Genomic DNA, 23,829 nt, shown 5'->3' with positions numbered 1-23,829 from the left:
GTGAAGAAAGTGTCTTAAAAATTAATGTATTTTATAACAAATGAAAAATAAGAATATGATATCCGATCGCACTTGAGTGAAATCAATAAAAAGATGATGCTTCTAGTTCTACACTGTACTGGCTGCTCAATTTTGGTGAAGGCTTAGTACTTTTATTCTACAAACATTTCTAAACTACTTTTTTAGTTCAGAGATCGATGAGAGCGGTCTTATTTTATGCGTTCTAATACATCTGCACTACGCGGTAAATCAATAAAAAAAGTCCTATGCCAGAACGTCTCCAGTTACATATTATCGTATTCGTAATTTCTTGCTAATATACTATATATATTATTTACAATATTTACAGAAATATTATTCTGGTCAACTCGTCGCAATTATTTTCCAAGTTGTTAAAAAATATCTACACAACGCCTTCCTTCGTTTTTGGATCAGTAACTTCACCTGCCTACATCATGATATCATACACCTTTTAAACGAAATTGAAAAAAAATTACCGAAAGAAGATTATGTTAAATGACTGAAGGCATACTTTTACATATTCCGTGTAAATCGTCACCCGTTGCTATGGTAACCAGACAAAAAATAAACGAATGCATTCAGCAAAATGACTTGCAATGCTGTCTGTGGAAGGTGTACGCATGAGTACAGTTGAAGGTGGCCTCTAGATTGATTCTCCCAGTGCGGTGGTGAATTCCAGTGCCCGGTGTGACAGCGGATATAGTCCCCCTGGAGTCATAGTCCGGTAGCATTGTATTTGCCCAATTAAGCAGCATGATCTATTGTACCGCTAACCCTAACCAAAACATTTAGCAATGCAGGCTATTGTTTGTTACACGGACTATCAGCCCTAGGACTACTATCCCCGCCACACCGGTTGTTCACAACAATGTTTGTCACTAACGCTGGCGTTAACTTATTAACTTAGCGTTAAGTCTAATGGCTTAACTGACGGAGATAAGGCTATGTTAAGTTAACACCAGCGTTAGTGACAATAGTTGGTTTTGAACAACCGGACCCCGGGCCTTGTACTAGTGTAATGCGCTTAACTGGCAACGCAAAGTTAACGTACAAGTAATATCAAGCTGTCAGGTCACTTTATAGGAAGATCTTCGCGAACCAGAATCGCGGCCAAGGTTACCAGTGTAAATCTCACAAAAGAAATTAGTACATGTACACGTAGTAAGATCACGATATATTTTAACACACACAACACAATTATTAGACAAGTTTCGTAACCTCTACGAACGACGTTGTATAAACTACGAATGTATGTCGTGTCATTTAAGTCCTGTTCTACTTGATTTAGGCGACACTCGTAAATCATATTCTATACCTAAATTGGCGACGTCATCACAGCAGGATCAATGACGTCACGACGAGAAGATATCTTCCCAGTCAGAAGAAGAAAAGAGGATATTTTCAAAAAACTGATCGTTAAAGTACCGTATTAACTATACTTCGTATTTCGTCGTCGGAGGTCATCGTAATGGTTGCGAAACATGTCTATTGAAAGAACCCAGTAAAAGTACATGATAGAAGTCAAAACCTATTCAAATAACGAGATGCGCCACAGCGCCACATTGTCCTGCGGTGTATTAGCCGTTTAGCAACATCGCAGAACCGAGATGTATCGGAGGAGACGGTTAGAAGGGGTAAACTGGGTCAGAGCATATGACCCATCAAATTGCCACCACGCGCCCTGCATATAGCGCACTGTACGAAGCACTTTCACTGATACCAAATAAAGGACTTCCGCCGGTTATGAAGATGGTTTTTGAACTAATTGTCTTGAAGTTTCCAATATATCAGTTGTTTAATGGATTCTGTTGAGAGAAGCCAGGGTCACCAACCCAACATCACGCGACCCCCTTGTCCATTTAACGAGAGTGAATAAGGGGAATGCAGGTATCTGGTTTCATTTTGGACAATTAAATGGCCAGAACGCGAACTAAGTAAACATGAACGCAAAAATTCATATCTCAGAGCACGGTAGGTCCATGATTCGAGTATTGCATACTAATTGCTATAATTCTAGTGATTAATTTACGAAGTATTATGATATCTTTGAATATATACATTCATAATACACTTTGAGTCTTATGCTTGACCTTGAGCATGTCATGTATTAATTACTAATTATTTGACACTAATTTGCATATTTAAAAAGAGCTAAAATCTCATTGGATCTCGTAGCAGTCTCGTGCTTGCCGTGTTATTTCTGTCGGCGCTGTTCGTTCGTTCGTAATAATGGCGGGAATCAAACTGGAAATTCGGGTCTGCCCGAACCTCCTTGGAACGTTCAATTGGCTTTTTCAGTTTAGTTCCTTGCGGATACTGTGACTGCTTTGTGTACCCATCACGTTTTTCACCTTTCCTCGCACTCTCTCTATCCTTCGCGCCATGTGACAGCTTTCGCGGTTTCTCATTGGTTGACGTTTTTCTCTTCTCGCGATCACGAGACTTTGTGTTTTTTGAAGCTGAATTCGGATGGTGGTTTCTATTATTTGATTTGGACCAGTTTTCATCACAGTCGATCTCGTAGCCAGGATTATCCTGCGGCTTCAACACAAACGGTGCCATGGACACACTTCCTGTATCCACATCTCGCAGTTCCTCGGCGTTTATCGTGATGCTGTGCAGTGTTAGAGCGTTCTCGGGCACGTGGTTTTCCGTAACTTCCTGTCGCGCTCCGCCGTCGTGCAGATAGCACTTATTTTTCCGGCGGCGGCATAAGTGGGCGGCGTGTGATACGGCTACTAGCGCCATGATAAATATTCCTACACCCACTACGATGGCAGTCGTGACCCAGACGACTGTTATCAACTCGTGGTCGGTATTGTCTGAAAATAAAGAAGATTTTATGGGAAATAACCAAGATGTGATTTGACTAGTCAAACAGCCAGAGGAATCAGTTTTTCTCTCATCAATGTCATTAATAAAGATCTTATGAGTCAATCTATGTTGCAATCTTGACCCGACCACGTCATGACAACATTCTTAGTTAAGCTAGCCTTGTGATACCCCTTTACTCTAATTGGCCGGCACTTTATGAGTCAATTCGTAAATTGGTTATAAATCGCGGAACGGATAAAATCAGTGGCGGAACGAAGCGCCTTAAAATGATGAGATTGTATAATCTCCGAATAAATATCATCTGTTCTGTTGTGTACGTAATATGGTTGAGTTAATGTTCCCAAAGTGAATATAACATTTCGTTTTATCATGGGATTACTGGAGCTCCTTATTGGATCAGCCTTTACTGAGCCGTGATGTGCATCTGGGGGTGCGTGCATGCAGAGTGCAAGTCATTTGGTGCAGCTCAGGAATCGCGCTTGAACCTTTCTGTTTTCTTTTATTTCTCTCTGCCGCAGTATTCTCTTCTCATCCGTTCGTGTAAATAATCTTAGTGACAAACGTCCTCTGCAACCATCCCTAAATGTCTGTCTTAAATCACATACTGTGCATGTGCGCGTCAGCATTCTGTTCACAAAATTGCAAATGACGACCATGAATATTATCAATCACTTGAGACCAGTCGTTAAGGAATATCACTATTATAAATCACTGCAGACCTGACACTGGTTACATGACCTCAGCGAAAACTTGCTCATTTCTGAGATCGATTCGATTATATCCTTATTGGATTCGCACATGCTGTAATGTAATGAAATTTGTGAGCAATTATCTATTATGGTGGTATGCATCTCAAGAGATTGTTGGCACCTCTTTTCCCCCCACTGACACAAATCTTGCGTGGATTTAATAGCCATGGCTTCGTCGATTCTTGGAGACGTTATGTTGAATGATAGCCATTAACGATGGGTGGAGACCGCCAATGGGCTGACAGGGAACGAAATAAAATGACTTTTTGAAACTTTCTTCTTGAAATATTTGTTCTCAAAGATGGCAGTAACATTTGAAATTCCTTCGCGACTTATTGCAAAGTCGTCTGCGCGTGAATCACTCGCCGCATGCACATACGTCATGCACATAATACCAATTGATGACCATCGGTGATCACGGATCAACGTCATTTGTAATTGAGCATAGCCCATCATACTATAAGCCAAGTGGCGTGTGGCCAAATACTTGGCAGTATTTCATTGATGATCCATGACCTTGCATTTTGCTAGATAGCAGACGATGTTCTTAACCCAAGAGAGGCACCGATATGTCATTCTGGCCGACTTTCGTCTAATTGGCTGGGGCACACTGAAGCTACTGCGAGATGAAAAGTGTAGAACAACAATCACTCACCGTATTAATGTTACAATATATGCTACATGTAATTGGGTCTACTATGTCCACGTGTGATTTGTTAAAAGGAGGGGACTACTTTGCCATTAGTCTGTCCAAACATATTCATACCACCATAAAGCGACAAGGGCATGCCGGTGTACAACAAATCCAATGACTAGATTACCACATTATTTGAGAGATTTCGTAAACCTTACGAAGTGCTACGAACGACGAAGTACGAAGTATGTAAAAACACGTTATCTTAACATTGTTTTTGCAAATTTCCCAGATCCTCGTACACGTAGAGGCTATTATTTTTAGGAGTGCCGTTGAAATGAATTAGCACAGGACTTGTAGACTCCGTAGTTCGTCGCTCCGAAACCAACCTACTATCCAGAAGCGAAAAGGTTTTCCAAGGTCATGTTTTCAATATCCGGTAAGCAGTACTTTATGATGCTAATAGTTCTCAACGACTGGTCTCAATCTATTGATAATATTCATGGTCATTATTTGTTACATCGTGAGGGGAATATAAACACGAGGTATCCATTAAATGGGCTGTTCATTATGGGTAACAATAGGTGGTACTTCAGCCAAGATCACGAGACGATATCAGTATTTAAGTGATCTTCTTCCACGTTCAGAATGCCAAATTCCCTTCTCAAGATCAATCTACGGCTCGAAGTAAACTGTTACGTTCACGATGGTTTCTCTGAACGCTTCTCTCTACTTCTACTAACCTGGCAAAATCGAATCTGTAGACCCTGAGGTGTGAATCTCTTTCGATAACACGGTGGCAAGGAGGGTGGTCCTTTCAGCAGTAGAATTCGGCGGGGCGGACGTATTATTCGGGGTCAAGGACGCGTCCTCATAGGTCAAGGTCGGTTGAAATGACGTCACATTGGACATGACACATTATCCCTGTCTGCATAGACCAAGCAGGATGTCTACAGCAAGTCATTACATCACGTGACCTCAGCAGTCTTTCTCATTGGTTCGTGTTCAGCGGGTTGCTTCTGAAAAGAGTAAATAGACAAGAAGTCCGAAAGGAGGTACGAATCTTAGTCTTTCTTTAAATTCTTACGAACCATCAACATTACTCTACCCGTGACGCACTTATCATAGAAAAGAATAACACGTTTCCCTCGTCTGCGATCTATATCCGAAACCCAGAAGCGATGTACCATCTTGATTAGGCAGTGAACACTGATCAGCAAAAAGATGAGATTACTACAGCGTTATCAGGATGGATATGGCCGCTAAAGGACGTCGAATCGAATTCACTGCTCTGATGATACCTCATCAACATATCGATCCAAGATGGGGTAACATCCGGCGGCATATCGATCCAAGATGGGGTAACATCCGGCGGCAAGGTCGCTTTCCGCGACACTTTTGAAGAAATCTCAGTAGGGATGCATTATAAATGTGGTATGAGAGTTTGAACAGTGCTCAGTCACTTACTAACAACCTTGTCGATTGCTGAAGTATCGAAAGATGTAAGCTTGCCATCGCGCAGTAACTAATGGTATTGAGACCAAACAAACTGGAGGAAACACACGTTGCTCTCAGCTTCATGTGGCCGGGAAGTTGTAATTTTTTACACGTAATTGTACTGTTCGGGAATTATTCAAATTCAAAAGTGCACAATCTATTTTGTGTCGTCTAGTATTATCACAAGTGCTACATCGAACAATAAGAGTTCTTTTTTTATGCCAGATGCTATCGGCACTATCCAGTGGTTATTCCCATGACGCATCAAAATGTTTCCTGCAATATTATCCGGCACTATGTCACGTCAAATGAAGCGATGTGCCATCCACAACTGCTTCCAGGCTCCCGTCAATACCCGTCAATAATATCCGGGATTCCCATCTCCGTGCATCCCTTCGTTTTCCATCCACCTATATTCGTCACATGCAGAAAATGGAATGATAATGTAACTTCTTTTCTTTCTTTTTCCAAGTTCAAGAGAAAACAGGCAAGTTATAGGAGATGATTTTAGTGTGAACGATTTTCTTAGAAATAGATTAAAGTAAGGGAAGCGAAGTTTTATTGTATTCCCCCCGAAAGAAAATGAATTATGAAGAAAAAAAATAATGTCAGGCCATGTGGCTATCAATTTCTTTTTAAAAAATAACGAAAATGTCTCTCCGACCGGATTCGAACCAGTGACCTAGGGATAGCCTTTCCCAACTACAGTCCCCCGCTCTACCAACTGAGCTACAGAGAGATCGTTGACATGCTGAAAAGCTCATTGTTACTTATCAAAAGAATAAAAGTGCTCTCCAAAGCCGGTGTAGAAGTTTAAAATGTCCTAGGATAAAATGTCCGGGAACAAAGGATTCTATTATGCGCTGAGCTATTGACGGTCATTGCCTCTATAGAACCATATGCCATAATCTGTCAGAATACAATAGGCCCGGACACTTTTTCTAGGGGGGGACACTTTTTACTTTTACACCGGGTTGGTGTGTGTCTTTCTCAAGGACAATAGGAGCCATGGCATACCATACTGTTCATTGCCACAATGCTATCTCACCCACTGCCACGAGGGCCGGCTTGGATGCTGACTAAGCACTGGGCTACATGGAGATCGAAACAGGCAAGTTATATGTAGATGATTTTAGTGTAAACGATTTTCTTAGAAATAGATTAAAGCTAAGGGAAGCAAAGTTTTATTGTATTCCCCCCGAAAGAAAATAAATTATGAAGAAAAAAATAATGGCAGGCCATGTGGCTAACAATTTCTTTTAAAAAAATAACAAAAATATCTCTCCGACCGGATTCGAACCAGTGACCTAGGGATGGCTTTTACCAACTACAGTCCCCCGCTCTACCAACTGAGCTACAGAGAGATCGTTGAATACCTATAAGCTCATTGCTACTTATCAAAAGAATAAAAGTGCACTCCAAAGCCGGCTTGGTGTGTGTCTTTCTCAAGGACAATAGGAGCCATGGCATACCATACTGTTCATAGCCACAATGCTATCTCGCCCACTGCCACGAGGGCCGGCTTGGAATGCTGACTAAGCACTGGGCTACATGGAGATCGAAACAGGCAAGTTATATGTAGATGATTTTAGTGTAAACGATTTTCTTAGAAATAGATTAAAGCTAAGGGAAGCAAAGTTTTATTGTATTCCCCCCGAAAGAAAATAAATTATGAAGAAAAAAATAATGGCAGGCCATGTGGCTAACAATTTCTTTTAAAAAAATAACAAAAATATCTCTCCGACCGGATTCGAACCAGTGACCTAGGGATGGCTTTTACCAACTACAGTCCCCCGCTCTACCAACTGAGCTACAGAGAGATCGTTGATTTACAGATAAGCTCATTGCTACTTATCAAAAGAATAAAAGTGCACTCCAAAGCCGGCTTGGTGTGTGTCTTTCTCAAGGACAATAGGAGCCATGGCATGACATACTGTTCATAGCCACAATGCTATCTCGCCCACTGCCACGAGGGCCGGCTTGGAATGCTGACTAAGCACTGGGCTACATGGAGATCAATAAATGTTTGGCGAGCTCATTGCTTGCTGTTGAAAGAAATAAAGATTCATATCAAAAAGTCATGTGGGTGTGTATACTGCAGTCAAGGACAACTGGGCATGACTTGACAACCACAGTGTTCTTCATGATCAATTGCCGCAATGTTGTTCCCGGTTGTTCCATGACATTTAAGGCGGCCTCTTCGGGATGCGGCACTGAGCTACAGGTGGAGACATCCACTCATCAACTCTGACATTTCCAGTTATGGATGTCGGGCTAATTGACATCCTCACGATGTAATTGCCAGTGGCGGGAAGGAGGCATCAGAAAGCGTTTGTCATGCTGTGTAGTCGTCGAATTCTGGTGACAGTGCGAGCTCCAACCAGGCCCGTATCTGTCTGAGTGAAATATAACATCATTATTATGACCGTTCGGAGCCCTTCATTTTCCAACCACCTATTTCGTCACATGTAGAAAATGGAATGATAATGTAACTTCGTTTCGTTCTTTTTCCAAGTTCAAGAGAAAACAGGCAAGTTATAGGAGATGATTTTAGTGTAAACGATTTTCTTAGAAATAGATTAAAGCTAAGGGAAGCAAAGTTTTATTGTATTCCCCCCAAAAGAAAATAAATTATGAAGAAAAAAAATAATGGCAGGCCATGTGGCTGACAATTTTTTTTAAAAAAAATATCGAAAATATCTCTCCGACCGGATTCGAACCAGTGACCTAGGGATACCCTTTACCAACTACAGTCCCCCGCTCTACCAACTGAGCTACAGAGAGATCGATGAATCACGGAAAAGCTCATTGTTACTTTTCAACAGACAAAAAGTGCACTCCAAAGCTCAACCAGCGCTACAATCTGTGGAACCGTAAGCCAGAACGAATCTTAACTACCTCTCTAGCTGCTACCACACCACTTTTTGCGTGGATTCACTTGAAGCATTGACGACATTAAATCACTTCACTCGATTCCGTATTCAACACTCCAACTTCCAATCCATTCACCACAAGATCAATGAAATAAAAGCACTTTTGATTGATCGTACATTCAAAACATAATTGATACCAATCACACTTGTCAGCCCCGTTGGAGATGGTGTAATAAATTGGCGCGTTGCTTCTCATTTCAGCACGCTAACGGTTTTGAGAAGACGGAGTTTTTTTACGGCACAGGCGTGAAAAAGGTTCTTCTTGAATTAATCCATCAAATCGATTGATGGCTTTTCATGGATGTGGCAGTGTGGTTGCCTTAGGTACACAGAAAAAACCATTGCAGTTGTGTAGTCAATTTGCACGCAAATTTGCCGAAACTTGGCAATTACTATTCATATTAGTATACACAACGGCATTGAAAAATACAGACCATCTAAACGGAAAGGCGCTGATGCTGCCAACACCGATTACATTGATTCGTACACATTGAATTGACTAAGCATAAATCCTTGAAGCTAGCAAGAAAGCAAGCATTGATACCAACTTCAATATCAATTTCACAAAAGGGCGTTCAGCGTACCTTTTATCAATATTTCAATCCCCATGGTGTAAAAACGGATTTATAGTTTATTGACGAGACGTGAACTCCTAAGGGTATCATGAATAGTATACACATACATCAGAAAATGTTGTTTCCATGTCAACAGAGTGTGTTAATCAGCCTATTCACCTGTCATCGAATGGTGGACTTCAATTCTTGGAAAAGCAATCACATTTAAAGTTTGGCTGGACAGTTTGTGCATTCGCGGCGAATCAGCGAATATATCAGTGTTGTGCAGATCCGATAGAGCTGAACAATGTCAGCTTCAATACATTTTTGATTTCAACAAAAAAACATGACAAATGAAACATTTATTGTTAACATAATTCAAGTCAGACTCATCGAAGTGAAACTAAAGAGATATATGATTTCCCAGAGGGTTGCATTATGAAAAACTGTAAACTATAAGCGATTGGATTTGAATTGCAAGATTTGCATCAGTGCACATGCGCATCAACGCAGGATCATGTTCCCATGTGTAACACAGTGAGGAAGAAAATACGAGAGTAAACACGTTCGAAGTTGAGAAAAAACTTGGAATTATAAACCTCTGTTTAAACTTATCACCGATGTGGAAAACGCATTGATTGCAGTTCATGTAAGTGTAGTGTTCCAAACACTACGTTAACATCATTGTCATCAATGCCTCCGAGACTTGGCATTCCCATCTAATGGTAATTTTGCTCAATGCACGAGGCCACCTACGCTCGAAACGTGCTTTTAATAGAAGGCGTGCGAACGAGTAATGACAGTAGCCGTTATTGTAACATCATTGTAACACCCCCTGCTTTGCATTTAACGACATGTGGCAGCCAGTCCCAAGACTGGGATGGAAGAAGGAGGAGGGTTTAGCGTTGGGTCAGCAACCCACTTCGTAAAAAAGAACCCGCTACTGAAACTTGATCGCGTCAAAATTTAGAACCAGCACGAAGTTTCATTTCGCTTAACATTACCATTAATCGACATTGGCTACATGTTATCTAAGGTGAATAATCTACTACCACTTAGACATGCCCTCACAGTTTTGATTTCTCGCTTCATCTTGAAGGTGGGTGAGGTCAACAGCCGGCGTGGAGCCTTTTCTATTGACGGCCCGGCATTCTCTTCCGCTAGTCCACAGACCTTTGGCCTCGAGGAAGGAATATATATTTACGTCATGAAAGCTTTAGTCTACTTGAATTCCTTCATCCAACGACGCCCTCACAATAGCTCACTCGTTTCAACTTGAAGATCGGAGACTACCAATAACGCGCTTTTCTGCGAGGTGAAATGAGGCGGCACACGGTTACCATGGAAACAGGTGGAAGCTGCAAGCTTTCGATATCGTTGGTGACCGGGATGTGATGGTTTGTAGCGTCTGATGTTTGGAGGTAGTGTGTGGTGGATCAGTTGATGTTTGGAGGTAGTGTGTGGTGGATCAGTTGTTGAGACCAGTAGTGGAGAGGTCCGCGAATTTTCTTTTCCCCACGAAAGTTCCGGACAGCGTATTTTCACATCATCCTCATTCTAAGCTGCAGTGAACCCCGAGCGGACCTTAAACGTTGGTTGGCTGTGATACTACTGCAACCCGAAACCAAGCCCTTACCTTTGCCCTAATCGTAAACCTGGCCCTTCGACTTCAGATAGCAGTGCATTGATAAAGCTGCAATGAAACATAGATGTGATTCTGAATTATATCTTTTTTCTACTGTACAACCTCACTGGAAGGCAGGAATCAGTGAAGAGATCACAGTCGGCGGCTCACCCTGCATGAGGGACAGGAGGGCTGGCGTGCGGGAGAGGGTCAATGAGGAAAAATTTCCATTGCCTGCACTTTTGAATCATTTACAGAAAACTTGCTCCATCATGCTAGCACATGCTGTAATGTGATTGAAGGAAGCTCCCGGGGGACTCAAATCAAATAACCAGCGCGAATGCAGTTACTGCTTAGCGATCGATGGGAATTGGAGTGAAGACATGATTATCTGGAATAGTAGATCCATCTTAGTGAAAACAGTTAAGTGCTAGCTCGGATGAGGGGTGGCGGAGTGTACTTAATGAACGGGCTTTTGAGATTAATGGCAGCGTTAGCCTTGTGCCGCAGTTAGGGAGGCAAGTGCACATGTGCACTGGCTTTGTGATTTATGGTTAAGTTAGCCTTGTGCTCAAATTTCCCAGACAGTTTAACCTTCCTTCCGTTGACAATGTCAAGGCAGCTTGAATACCGAAATTAAAGTTGGGATATAGTAGAGTCTTGAAACTGTGCATTTAACTTTACACTGAGAGGATGTTTTGAACAGCAGCTCCATTGAAAAATGCGGTTTCATGCATGTAGCTTGCTTGCGGTTGTTGATAAAGTCGGACTATGACCATGTCACATTTTTACTCAGCGAATGTTGGCAATGTCAGATTATGATATGCTCCGTGTCTTCACTGATGTAATCATGGAGTCCCAACGGTTGCAGTCGCACTAATTACACATTGCATCAGGAAATTGTAATAATGAACTGGGCATATGACTGTATTGTGTTCTCTGTTTTTCGATTAGCAATGGAGTCCCCACTCTTACGTCTCTTTGAGCTAAACACCTATCACATCGACCCTTTTTTAGGCACGGGTCATGGTGTGATGAACTAGTATTTTATGCTAAAAGTTGGCTCCTTGAGACAGTTTTCATGTGAACTGACATCAAGGTCTGATAACATGGACCATTTGTCTGCATCGTAGAGTTGAAACTAAAGTCACCATTTATCTAATGATACTCATACCTACGATCAACCCATACGACAAACGAGCAGGTTGTGTTGGCGTTTTGATCATAATTTACATTCAATATGAATATGTCTTCCAAAGACCTACACACTCACAATTGGAAGGCGAGTATATATCTAGCGTTGAAGAGGATGTCCCAAGGGTCACAATCGTAGCTATCATATTGCTAATTGCGTTGGAACTCTAATCATCTCCCGTATTCGCGAGGGATCCCTTCTTTGATGTTTCATTATAGTTGCCCCAAATAAACAAGCTGGTTGTGCATGTACGTCGACCAAAGCAAATAGGACAACCGAAATAGATTTATTTTCAGTATGGTCATCTTCTTTCTGTTCTCTGCCTTCTCAGTCCGACATCGTGTTGTGTTACGCTGACACTATGTACTGGAGAGGGAAACCTAAGGGAATGTCCACTTAAGCATAGTATCTGACCTGTATCAGCAGTGGCACCCTTGACCGAGACTCCTTTACACTTACACTTCAAAGTTGTCGTTGTTAAGTGGACGCCCCTTGCAGTTAAGTAAAACACCAGAGGTGCCCTGCGGAGGATGTTGTTGACCCTCCAACTCCAATACACTTCTACCCAAGTCAATATTCAATACGCTGATAGCGTAACCTTCTTGTCTTCCATTACTAAGATTGCCATCCATAACACTGAAGCATGTACTTCATCCAACAATTTGACACCAAGCCTTCCCATTCATACCAACAAGTGTTGCAACCGCCATATCGCAACTTTCCAGCCTCACACAATGCAAGCCGATAATTGCTCAATTAGCGAGTTGGCTGTGTTAATTGCCGAGGAAGACTGATGTGATCTTGGATGCTGGGATCGACTTCTCTGAGCTAATGATTCCAGCAAGTATTGATTTTATCCCTCTGTAAAGCTTTCGGTGGTGTTGCAGGGAAATCGACGCGTAACAAAGATTACACGGTGCAAGCAAATCAGAAATGTTACGTCGACAACGATTCAAACAGTATATTAATGAAACAAATATATGCAGTAGAGTACCTGACTGTAAAGTTTAAGACAAGCAAACATATGCATTTTACACGAGTCTCAAGACAAACTTAAACTGTGATGACACAACGAAATCATAGCAATGTCTTTTAGCTTGGCCTATAATTATTGGAGCTTTCTGTAAACACGGGTTTCTCCTTAGCTTATCCGACCCATGCTGGCAACCAGCCAGTCCTCCAAATCACCCGTGCACTCTTTAGTACGCCCGAGTCCGATTAAATTTTCCAGCTGATACTGATATGGCAATATCAGTGCGGCTCAGTGGGGGCCGTCAGCCAGTCCACTCCGTCCAATCATCCCAATCATGGCTCTGCAATCTAAATGTTAAGTATCAATCAGTCAAATATATTCGCTACCTAGACATTCAATAGAGCTCTATATAATTTATTGTGTCTGTGGAACGCTGGGTTGCGAGCTCAGGCACGTTATTTGCTGGTGTTTGATGGCACATATTGTATGGTCTTCATGCATTCATTGCATATTATATGGGTTGTCCCAGAATAAGACAGAGTATCTAACAGTAATTTGCAATGATAGTGTCACATATCCACATTTGCATTTTTGCAATTAAGTGGTACGCCTATTTTATTAATTCTTTCGGCAAAGGCTCCAATGGTAGCAAAAAGCTCCAGCTACTCATTTTTGGCACAACATCTAATCGATTTTTGTGATCATTGTCAATCGGACAGAAAACTGAAAACCGCTCAGCCACAAACTTTCATAACATCTCATCATCATCATCATCAGAAACCACTGCCCATAGCATATCAGCGATCGTTAGATGACTTCCCCATGGGAAGACCCAGTTCAACGACCTCCTATATTTTCCATCTGCCAATTTCTTCTTAAACATCCATTTGTCATGCCATGATCCATGCAATCCCAAAGGACCATTCCTAGGGACGAGGTCCGGACAAGCATGACAGGTTGTGCCTCTCACACCTGGCCGGATATTGATGGACGATCTCCTCTCTCCGGGTCGCCGAACTCAATAACAACAAGCTAGTTCGTGCGGTAAGCGACCAGCCGAGAATAATGGGGCGGTTAATGCTTTTTCTCACACATGAGAGAACCTCATTCAAAGCAATAGGGCATTTCTATAACGACTAAGAATCCGTCACCTTTCTCAGCTTTCCCTTGGCACACCGACACATAATTCTTGGTTCCGTAATCCGACCTTTGACAGGCCAGTCACGCCCGCCTCCTCGTAATTCACACAGCCGTTCGGCAATCAAAGCCTCGAATCAAAGAGCGCGTGTCCAGACTTCAAGAGATTAATCTCCTACGCATTTTCATGTAGATGTGGTTTCTGGTACTCTCGTGAATAACTGGTACATGTGGAGAAGAAAATAGGCTATTCTTGGTACATATCATATACCGGTACTAGATATACTGGTGATGTTGCACAATAGGTGTAGACACACTAATAATCGCTTTGAAAAATGATTGCCATCCCGACCACTGATAGGAATGCATGATGTTGTGGCTGTGTTAACGCAGTGCTGAACCTTTCAGGAAACCTAGTCTGTAGAATACTTAGCGGAGAGCAGACATAAATATGACCACTGGTTAAGACAAGAGGCAGACCCATCTCTCTTCAACCATCTTTCACTCCAATCGTTGAAGTGATCAGCTCTCAATAGTTCACCCAAACCCCCATCAAACACGTATTAGTATATTTGCAACCCTATCAATAACTGACCACACGTTTATTTATATTTTATTTCATCATCATGTTTGCATTGTTATTCTTTTGCGAAATCATTCAACACTGCCTCATGCAATTTGTGTTTATTCTTCAAAAATTCTGAGACCGCCGACCCATGACATCTGTTAGACCGCGATCATGTGACAGGCGATTTATTGCGCGGGCGATGTAATAAAATCAACTGATGGTGAGCAGCTAAATAGTTGATCGCGTGATGATTGGACGTGCTCAATGGCTCGCTTGAGGCAATGATAAATCATTCATACTAAGGAAGGCAATGTAGCATGCCTCATACCCAATCGCCAGCGCCCCTAATAAACGTATGTGTCGTTGTACTGTGTGGTCAAAACTGCGTCGAAATAATTCATTACCAGCTATTGCGGGCCTAGCACACTCTGTTTTGAATAGAGGGAGACTCCATCATTCCTATTGTTTGAGATTGGAAAGGTGTGAATTAATCTGGCAATTAGCCTCCTGTGCATTGGTGCATACAAACACTAAAATGTTTGGTTTTTGCTGATTTAGGGTCAAATAAATCAGCCAAAAGTTTTGAAAGCTTCACAAATGATTGTTGCAAGGAAGTACTTTATGATAGTTTGCGAAATTTTGATTAATTCTAGGTGGAAAGTAATATTTTTCGCATATTTGTTGGGAAAAAAATTGAAAATCCTCCAATTTTCAACCCCCCTATGGACACTATGAATTTTTCTCCAATAAAGCTGAAATCTTGGGAAGATAATCCTAAGAGTTATATCAACCACGTCTGAAGTCGGGAGTTTGTATCAAATGTATAGTTTCGGAGCTAGCGCAGCTAGAAAAGCCCCCAAAACCCACTTTCTCAGGAATTTACACTACGGGCTACGAGTGAAGCATTACAGATTTACCAAAATTTTCAACCTATAGATGGACACATCGAATTTCCATCCAAATCACTCCAAATTTTGCCAGTAAATACCTAGACATATATAGAATTGTGTCAGAAGTCGGGAGTTGGGATTATTTTAACACCCCGCCCAAAAAGCCAACTTTATTGATATTTCCTATGCATTTTCCATTAGGCTTGCCAGGACCAATTAAGCAGGTGCACTAATTGGCTTAATTGGCTAGGCCCGCAATAGCTGGTAATGTCAGATGACGCCTGCGACCAACGCAAATACTCTCGTTTTACCTATCCGATACCTCTTCGTAAACTTCTATGCGGAAGCCAAACCGAACCATGACATCATGAAAATCGGTGTCGCCAACCCATTCTTCATTTGTGGTGCAATGCAAAATCGTTCAAAAGCGTTTTTACGAACCTATGCACTACCTGTGGATAAACAAGAAAGTTAACGAAAGCAATTGCCCAAGGATATATTAGATACATGTACATGCACTATCTTTAATAGTTTAGGTCGGTCGAGTAAAGAATACGACGTAATTGAACTGTGAAGTTTAAAACGCAGACCCAGCATTTCTTACCTTCGTCTGTGGAAGGAGCGTAAGAGGGTGTGTAATAAACTCTATTCCCCTCGGTGGTACCCGGTAATCATTGATAATCTAATCTTGCATCCAGATGCATTTGATAACATTTAACCGCTCGGAAAATGTTGAGCTTCGAATAAAGCGCTAGATTAAAATAGCTATTACTACAAACTGTTTCCCGCACCTTTCTTGTGCCCCTTTTAATTCAAGGCACACAGGAATTTCAGCGCTACGAAAGTCATAGAAGCGAGTAACTGCATGGAAAACTAACGAGAATCCTTCCGTTAAGATAACTTGCAACTCAAAGAATGCTAACAACATGAATATCGTTCTCTACATCACACCAGTCAGCGTCAAGAGCCTGGTTCAACTCACTGACCGGCGATTCTTTCAACAATGTAGGCTAGCGCAGGTATCACAAGTATTCAGTGTACTTGAGCATACCAACAGTGGTAACTTATATTTTCCTTGTAAGCTTCAAGGTTGCTGTTTTAATAAATGGACACTGGCAAAACTAAACTGTAAACAGCATAATCTTCGCCCCTATCTATTTTTGCCATTCGCGAAAATTTGGCGATTTCTTTTAAGGTTATTCGCGATATTCGCAATCAAAAACGAGCCTGGAAATTTAGTGTTTTGAAGTCGTCATACATTGTCATGAACACATGAACAAAAATTGCGATTTTCGCGCCTGGATACTCAGATCAGGAAGCAAACAAGAAGCCGTCGTTGCCAAACATCAACCTCACTGTCGACAAACACAAATCGATCAAAGCGTAAAGATATTGGTTTGAGCTATAGAGTCTATTGATGGCAGATATACTACAATTTCAATACCAATCGATTGATTTATTGATTCGGAATATGATCCGTGGAAGCTTGTCTTGAACGGAACCGTGGAAATGAATGTTGGGAAATGAACATCGGGGACAGTAGAAGTTTCAGCATCGGTCGAAGCTCGTTCTAACTGTTGGGACACTAACCACTGCCGCTGTCCCGGTGTAATGTTTTTGAGTGTTTCTGTTTTTGAGTGTTTCCCCTCATTGTTTGGGAATGCTCAAAAATAGATTGACAAGTTTTTCTGTGTATCCCCCCTATTGAAAAGTCGAGGTCTCTCTAGCTGCATATTGTTTGGAAACACTGACACATGGGAAACAACCACATATGTTACACCGGTTCTCATTTAATCGGCCTCTCCTTCATTTACCCTGTGAAAAAGCGTACAGCAGTGGCGAAGTGAGGGGTCCCCCTCCTTTTCGGCGGATATCAACGATTTTGTAGGCAAATCTCCGAAGTATCAAAGAACTACTCCAAATAGCTATAGGCCTACATAGCGCCAAATTGAACGACGCATTTTTCAGGAATTGGTCAAACCCCTACTGGCATCACACACCCTGCAGGAAAATTCGAAATTCGAAATACGTGATTCAAACTAGTATGTGAAGTTAGTGAATGGCACATTTTAGTGTTTGACTGGAGTTAACTGTCAATTTGCAACGAGATCGATAATGCTTCATTGATTTCCTGGTATGATTCGTCTAGATCAATGGGTATAGAGTGATTATAAGATTGAGTTACAGGTTAAATAAGGAACTGCCGGAAAATGAACATGCTACAGGATGAATGTGGTCGATATAAAAAAACTGTTAAATATCCGTTTGCATTCTATGTTTTCAATAGTCCTAGCGTTGCCTCTCTCTGTCTGTTGTCATTACTCCCCAAAGTGGGGCCAAGGGCCAAGGGCCAAGGGCCGAAATTTATTACCGACCCCTTCTTGAATTGATGCAACAGGTCGCTGGGCACGTAGTCATCCAACTAATCAAAAGCACTATTGGCTGCCGAACTCGCGCGCTGTCGTATCGATGCTGGAATGTGAGATATATTGATCATCGTTTCTGATCTGCAAACATCAAGGCGATATCACTATGATTAGTTGATCGAATTACAGGTTTGACGAGAGAGAACGGCATAAAGCCAGGAAAATAACCCTATCGGCGAAAGCTAGATCACAAAAGAAGAAAGAAAATGATATATGCTATTTATCTTTATTTCATAATGCAAGGTAACCAATGCAGGAGTTTGGAGGGTTCAGCCTTTGTGTTATAACAACGGTAGGCCTGGTTCACTTCAATGAAGAGTGTGGGAATGACTTCGTGAATATTTCGTTATAAGGTGGTGATGTTGGTTTTTATCCTCTGTCCTGGCCTACTAAGTTTTACCTCTGCCCCTTAAAGTTTACCCTTAAGTTGACCGGGGCAATGCCTGTCCCATACTTGACAACAAGCAATGGCTGCTGCCATCCGGCCTGAGGGGGTTAGCAGCGTATACTGCTATACTCCACCCATTGGATCATTCGAGCCATTCACACGGAAGGGGAATAAAAGGATTATTTGCTATGGCAATGAAATATTGACAAGTATGTCACTGAACTGTTAAATTAGCTGTAGGTTGATAATCAAGCTAATGGCTTAGTGGCAACTTGGTAACCGGGGTAACATCTTTTTATGATATGGTTTGGTGCTGCAGTGATTAATAATGTATTGTTGCATTACATTACTAGCACATGTTTTACTTCGCACAGTGTCCTGCTAAGCACCCTGATAAGTGTCAACCATTGTCGACAAGGATTATAAAAAGAATAGGACCATATTGTCACCACTTTCAGGTGTGACATGGATATTTCAATTAGTTGTAGGTACCAACAATAGATTCTATTATGCGATCATAATCTATTGTCGTCTATGCCTTGCAGCAAAAAAGGCTGCTACCGCATAGTGGGCAAAATCGCGTTGACGTTTTTGTTATTTTACGGATGTCGCGAATAACTGAAACTCCCAAATCGACAAATATCGTAAAACGATGCGAGTGTTTTGTTGGATAACCGAAAAAAATCGTAATCCGCCAAAACAAAAATCGTCAAAAGTTCAATTATTTTCGAAATTTTGCGATTCACAGTATCGTGCTACGATACATGTACTATATATGCCTCTCTAGAAGAAACCCCTAAATATTCAGCTAACAATAGGGTAGGAATATAAAAACTTTGGGCTGAGTTTACTTTTACGTCTGCTCTCGGGTTAGTCGATAGATCTATATCATAGAAAATACCTAGCATGGAAAATCTCAAAAGCACGAAATACATTGTATCTTAATTATTTGCACTTGAAAACAACTAAGTTGAACTGAACGAGATGAAAAGCCCACTCAGTGAAACTGAAATGGCAAACGCGAACTAATCAGCGCCCGTGGTCTAACTACTACTGCTCTATACTTTGGGATCGTTAGGCAAACACACTTACAAGTAGGCGTAAATAATATGATGTTCTATTAAGGGTACTCTAAATAGACATTCAACTGAACTTTTTGCTTAAATAATTAAAATCCGCACTTGACAATTTTCAGAAATCGGTGTTTTAATGCAAGTTTCTGACGGCACCAACACAGATATACAGTGGAACCTTCCTTAGCGGACACCTCTCTATTAAGGTCCACCTCTCTATTGACGACACTAGTCACTTGTCATTGATGATTTGCCTGGCGACTGCATCTAAACGTTCCGTCACATACATATATTGTGGCGCTAGCAGTTGTATGCGGTTTCCTTGTACTGTCTCTTTCATCCTTTACCCAATAATCGATCTCTCCTTTCAGATTTAGTGTCAGCAACATCATCTGTCCAGATTCTTAGCAACAAACAGGCAACAAAGGCCGTATGTTGAGGCTGAACAAAAATGGTGTGTTTCATATGATATCTGGTCAATATATCCGTTTATGTTTCAAAAAGGTATGACACCGTGAATCGATTTTCCGCCGGCACTTTAAAGAAGTGGTACCTGTTATCAATTCGCCAATATTGTTTAGTAAACTGATACATTACCCGATATAGATTGCTGGATAAACAAAATCGTTTTTATCTTAAATCCTACATTGAAGCAATCTAGAACATCGCTAAACATTTGTTGATGGGGTCAAGTTACGTCTGTCGGCCAAGGTGACATTTGTTAGTACATATTCTACGCAATAGAAGGGGTATAGTTCTTATAATCTACTCATTTTGAGCTATGTGTAATACTCACTAGGTTTAGTTCTTAATCTACTCACTAGGGCATCTAAATGTAGTTCTTGGGCAAGTTTCTCAATCTAATCTTCTCAATATAAGGATTTCAGTAATTTCTTTTTTCCATGCGAAGGAGGAAACGTTGAATATACATGTTAGGATAGGTCAAATCTTGATCAAATCCATGCCACCGAGAACATGTATAAATGAACACACAAAATAGCTATGTAAATCGACAACCGATTGTCAATAACAGACTGAGTCTTGATCTGTGGATAAGATGCGTCATCCATACTTTTCATTTCATCATCCGCAGCTTCTATGAATATTGGATAGGATCTAGTTTTGATATTCATTAGCCATAAATAGTTTTCAGCCTCCACGTTTAGATACCGTGTATTGTGAGGGCTCATTCACCATTGTACCCGAGTATAGACTTCAATTGATCAATGAATTGTAGATAATTAACTATTCACAATATATTGTTGGCTGGTGTTGTCATGATGAAAATATCGTAATGTGTGGTAGTAATATAAAAACTTGAAATACTTCAACATGCTTACGTATCGATGGCTTCGAATGTGGTTTTCAACTCTATTCTTATCAGTTGAAAGTCGGAGCGCCAGCGAATCCCAACATGCATTTGCATACATGTCAAGCGAATACACACTCTCCAATGGCGGCGGGCTACGAGCGACGTGGCATGTGCTTACAGACTCTTCATGGACGCATTTTCCGCCGTTACCCACGACCGGTACCCTCCTTGGGCGAAAGGCCAAGATACGAGACATGTATACTGGATTGTCATTCGACATCACCGCCACTACTGAAAAACATGGCAGGCACATGTCTCATTAGCCAGTTTCTAGGTCTTCAAGATATAGAAAAACCCGAGGAAAACGACCAATTTTATCAGCTAATCTAACTGCAGTTATTCCAATTCGAAAGCATGCTTTATGTTTATTTTAGAGAATGGATGATAAACTTGGGTGTACTAGGAGTAAACCTGGATACCATATCAGTTTTACTTCTACTAGTCTGATAAACTTGGGTGTGTCATAATAAACTACATGTAAGTTACAAGGTATTCATCAGCATAATCCCAGCACACCTGATAAAACCCATCATTATTCAATAAAAGATGACCGGGGAGCGGATGGAGTTTGTGTTTTGATGGGAAAGGCTGAGCCTGGACGCCAATGACAAGCAGAACGCTATAGTCTTTGAGTACTCCGTCATTCGTTGGTCGTTGTAAGGCTTGCGAAACATATACAAATAAATATGGCCATGTTACAGTAGTTCGACAGTACATCCTAACGTGATAAGAGTACAGCTATGTTGAATTTGCCATGTGCATTTTCATCATTGAAAAATATCTAATTCAGTGTACAATTACAATTTTTCAAACTTTGAACCAACAAACCAGGCTTCAATGAATCAACAATATCGCATTACCCGGAACGGTATGATCCACTTAAAATTTATTATATTTGTATCCGGGATTTTCTAGAGGTGCCATCAGAATTCTCAGGCTCAGATTCAAACAAACAGCGCGGAACATACAATAGTGCCCAGGTAACTGTTGAGTAAATACTTATATAAGGGTAACACTACGACTATATTGGCTTCTCAAGTTTAGATTGCTCCCGTGGTGTGACCCATGTTGCAATTAACTAACTGACCCATTGTTCTCAATTAATGATACCATTGTTGTTTTGTCATGGTGGCATGGTTATATACTCACTTTGAACTCGGTCATGTGATGGTGTGGTATACATCAGAAAATTTGAATTGAATTGAATTGAATTTTCATACGTATGCCAGCGCTAAAATATGTGTATATACATGTATATAGTATGGATTTATTTACTCAGTCGTTGATTATACTAAGCAAGTGGGGCGAAATTTAAAATTTGCTCTAATCTTTCAAATTTGATGACCAGAATTCTGGCACTGATGCCGACGAAAAGAAGGAATCATATGTGTTTTGAAAGAAAGAACACTAGCATTGCAAAATGAAAACCACACTGAACTCTGCGAATGCCAGTTCAGTATTGGCTAATACATGTAGTACCAGAAACCCTGCAAACGCTTAGCCTTCTGTTGGTTCACCGTTTTTCAGCAAAAGGTGTTCCAAGAATAATCTCTTACCACTCAAATCTCACACAAACCAATTCACGTTGCCGAGAGTAACGCTTGTGAACACATGCAACCATAACAGAATAAGATTCCTAAAATAATAATTCCGTCGCTCGGCGACCTGATCACGACTGTATAGTCGACCATAAGCTGTGGGGGAGTCTGAGAGACAATGCGTGTATAAATGCTGGGTGAGGGTTACATGTGTTTGTCTCAGATTATAATAGAAAGGTTCAGATTTTGATCCGTTGACGAAAATGAGAACGAGGATACATTCGTCAAGATGACTGTATTGTAGTATCGTTTCTAAGCATGCCAGACTTTCAAGACAATCGGTTTCATAGCATTTCTAACGACAGGCAACGCGATATTCGTCGTCAAAATACCATCTCGCTCTCGTTCGTCTTCTCGGATCACACCTCTATCAATTCCAATAAGATCACCACTGAATGCGTCGCCACTGTTCGAATGTTGTCAGGAATGACACCTTTATAGATATAACCTCGACCTACATTTACTAGAAGATGTCGTTGTCCTGCCAGTGAAGGTCTGCAGTCGTCACGAGACGTAGTCTACGCACAGAACAAAGATACCCTATTCTGATTGAAACTGTAATAACTGCTCTTGAAAAAAATATACACTGTCTCTTAGAAGAAAAGGTTCTTGAGCTTATCAACCAACAGAAATGCACCCCATAGAGGTTTTTAGGTAAATTGAAAACATCAAATAGTCTTGGAGATTCTAAAAACCTCGAAGGCATTATCATACCACTGAAAAGCTTTGCGAGTGTAAACATGTATCTGTGTCGGCCAAAAACCCATTAAAGTTTGTTTTTAAAAGCTCAAAAATCTGTATTTCTAAGAGTATGTGTGTGTAAGTCATGAAAATGTGAATTAGCATCTGGACTTAGAAAATGTCTCGGGCACTAAATGATTTAGATGGATTCACCCTGGTTATCTGACAAATAGGACATAGCTGCATTTACCCTACGAAAACATAGAATCCATCAATTAAGCTGATAGAAAAGCCTCTTACCTTGCTATAGACAATCCACAGCATTCCAAGGCAACGGCATATTCCTGTGTACAAGGCCAGTATCTGGCTAATACTAGCTAGACGGAGAATCTAAGCGAATTGGCGCGGCGGTGCTGCGTCAGTCGCTTAATCCACGCAGCCGATCAATAGAAGGCTGGCTACACACCAGGAGGGTTTCGCTGGTTGCTGAGCGAGGGAGGCGTACGCACTGCGATAGCGATGTACGCTCAGTCCGGTCACACATATCTCAAGTCGCGTCATTCATACTGAATAAGCGAATACGCAGGAATACGACAATCATATTCAAACTAAATGCCATTTTTCTTGAAAAGCCTCGCGCCACACACATCTGCTGATGGCTCGGATCTATCATTACAAAGA

General features: G+C 41.2%; 1 protein-coding gene and 4 non-coding genes across 6 annotated transcripts; all 5 read right to left on the bottom strand.

Annotated features, from left to right (window-relative positions):
- Positions 1 to 330: 330 nt before the first annotated feature.
- Positions 331 to 23,808, bottom strand: LOC135497844 (uncharacterized). 2 transcript variants are annotated; one of them, XM_064787797.1, is made up of 4 exons: positions 23,449 to 23,808; positions 10,860 to 10,916; positions 4,983 to 5,258; positions 331 to 2,843 (listed from the first exon to the last, which is right to left on the bottom strand). In XM_064787797.1, the coding sequence occupies exons 3-4, from the start codon at positions 5,149 to 5,151 to the stop codon at positions 2,173 to 2,175; spliced, it is 840 nt and encodes a 279-aa protein (XP_064643867.1). In that variant the 5' UTR covers positions 5,152 to 5,258; positions 10,860 to 10,916; positions 23,449 to 23,808; the 3' UTR covers positions 331 to 2,172. The 2 variants fall into 2 exon arrangements, with proteins under 2 accessions (XP_064643867.1, XP_064643866.1); XM_064787796.1 differs by lacking the exon at positions 10,860 to 10,916.
- On the bottom strand, positions 6,391 to 6,475 carry Trnay-gua (transfer RNA tyrosine (anticodon GUA)). The gene is given in 2 exon segments: positions 6,391 to 6,426; positions 6,439 to 6,475. It is a non-coding gene; the product is annotated as a tRNA-Tyr (tRNA).
- Positions 7,016 to 7,100, bottom strand: Trnay-gua (transfer RNA tyrosine (anticodon GUA)). Its single transcript is given in 2 exon segments — positions 7,016 to 7,051; positions 7,064 to 7,100. It is a non-coding gene; the product is annotated as a tRNA-Tyr (tRNA).
- Trnay-gua (transfer RNA tyrosine (anticodon GUA)) lies at positions 7,472 to 7,556 on the bottom strand. The gene is given in 2 exon segments: positions 7,472 to 7,507; positions 7,520 to 7,556. It is a non-coding gene; the product is annotated as a tRNA-Tyr (tRNA).
- Positions 8,436 to 8,520, bottom strand: Trnay-gua (transfer RNA tyrosine (anticodon GUA)). The gene is given in 2 exon segments: positions 8,436 to 8,471; positions 8,484 to 8,520. It is a non-coding gene; the product is annotated as a tRNA-Tyr (tRNA).
- Positions 23,809 to 23,829: the final 21 nt, after the last annotated feature.

Source organism: Lineus longissimus, chromosome 13 (assembly GCF_910592395.1).
Source record: "Lineus longissimus chromosome 13, tnLinLong1.2, whole genome shotgun sequence".
Classification (NCBI taxonomy): Eukaryota; Metazoa; Nemertea; class Pilidiophora; order Heteronemertea; family Lineidae; genus Lineus; species Lineus longissimus.
Note: the sequence above shows the minus strand (reverse complement) of the source record. Positions and strands in the feature narration are given on the sequence as shown.

What these genes read in the sequence shown, in the direction of transcription:
- LOC135497844 (XM_064787797.1), bottom strand. Translation starts at nt 5,151, where the DNA reads ATGTCCAATGTGACGTCATTTCAACCGACCTTGACCTATGAGGACGCG. An exon ending in TACAGATTCGATTTTGCCAG is followed by an intron (nt 2,844 to 4,982) that starts GTTAGTAGAAGT and finishes CTTTATTTTCAG; the next exon opens with ACAATACCGACCACGAGTTG.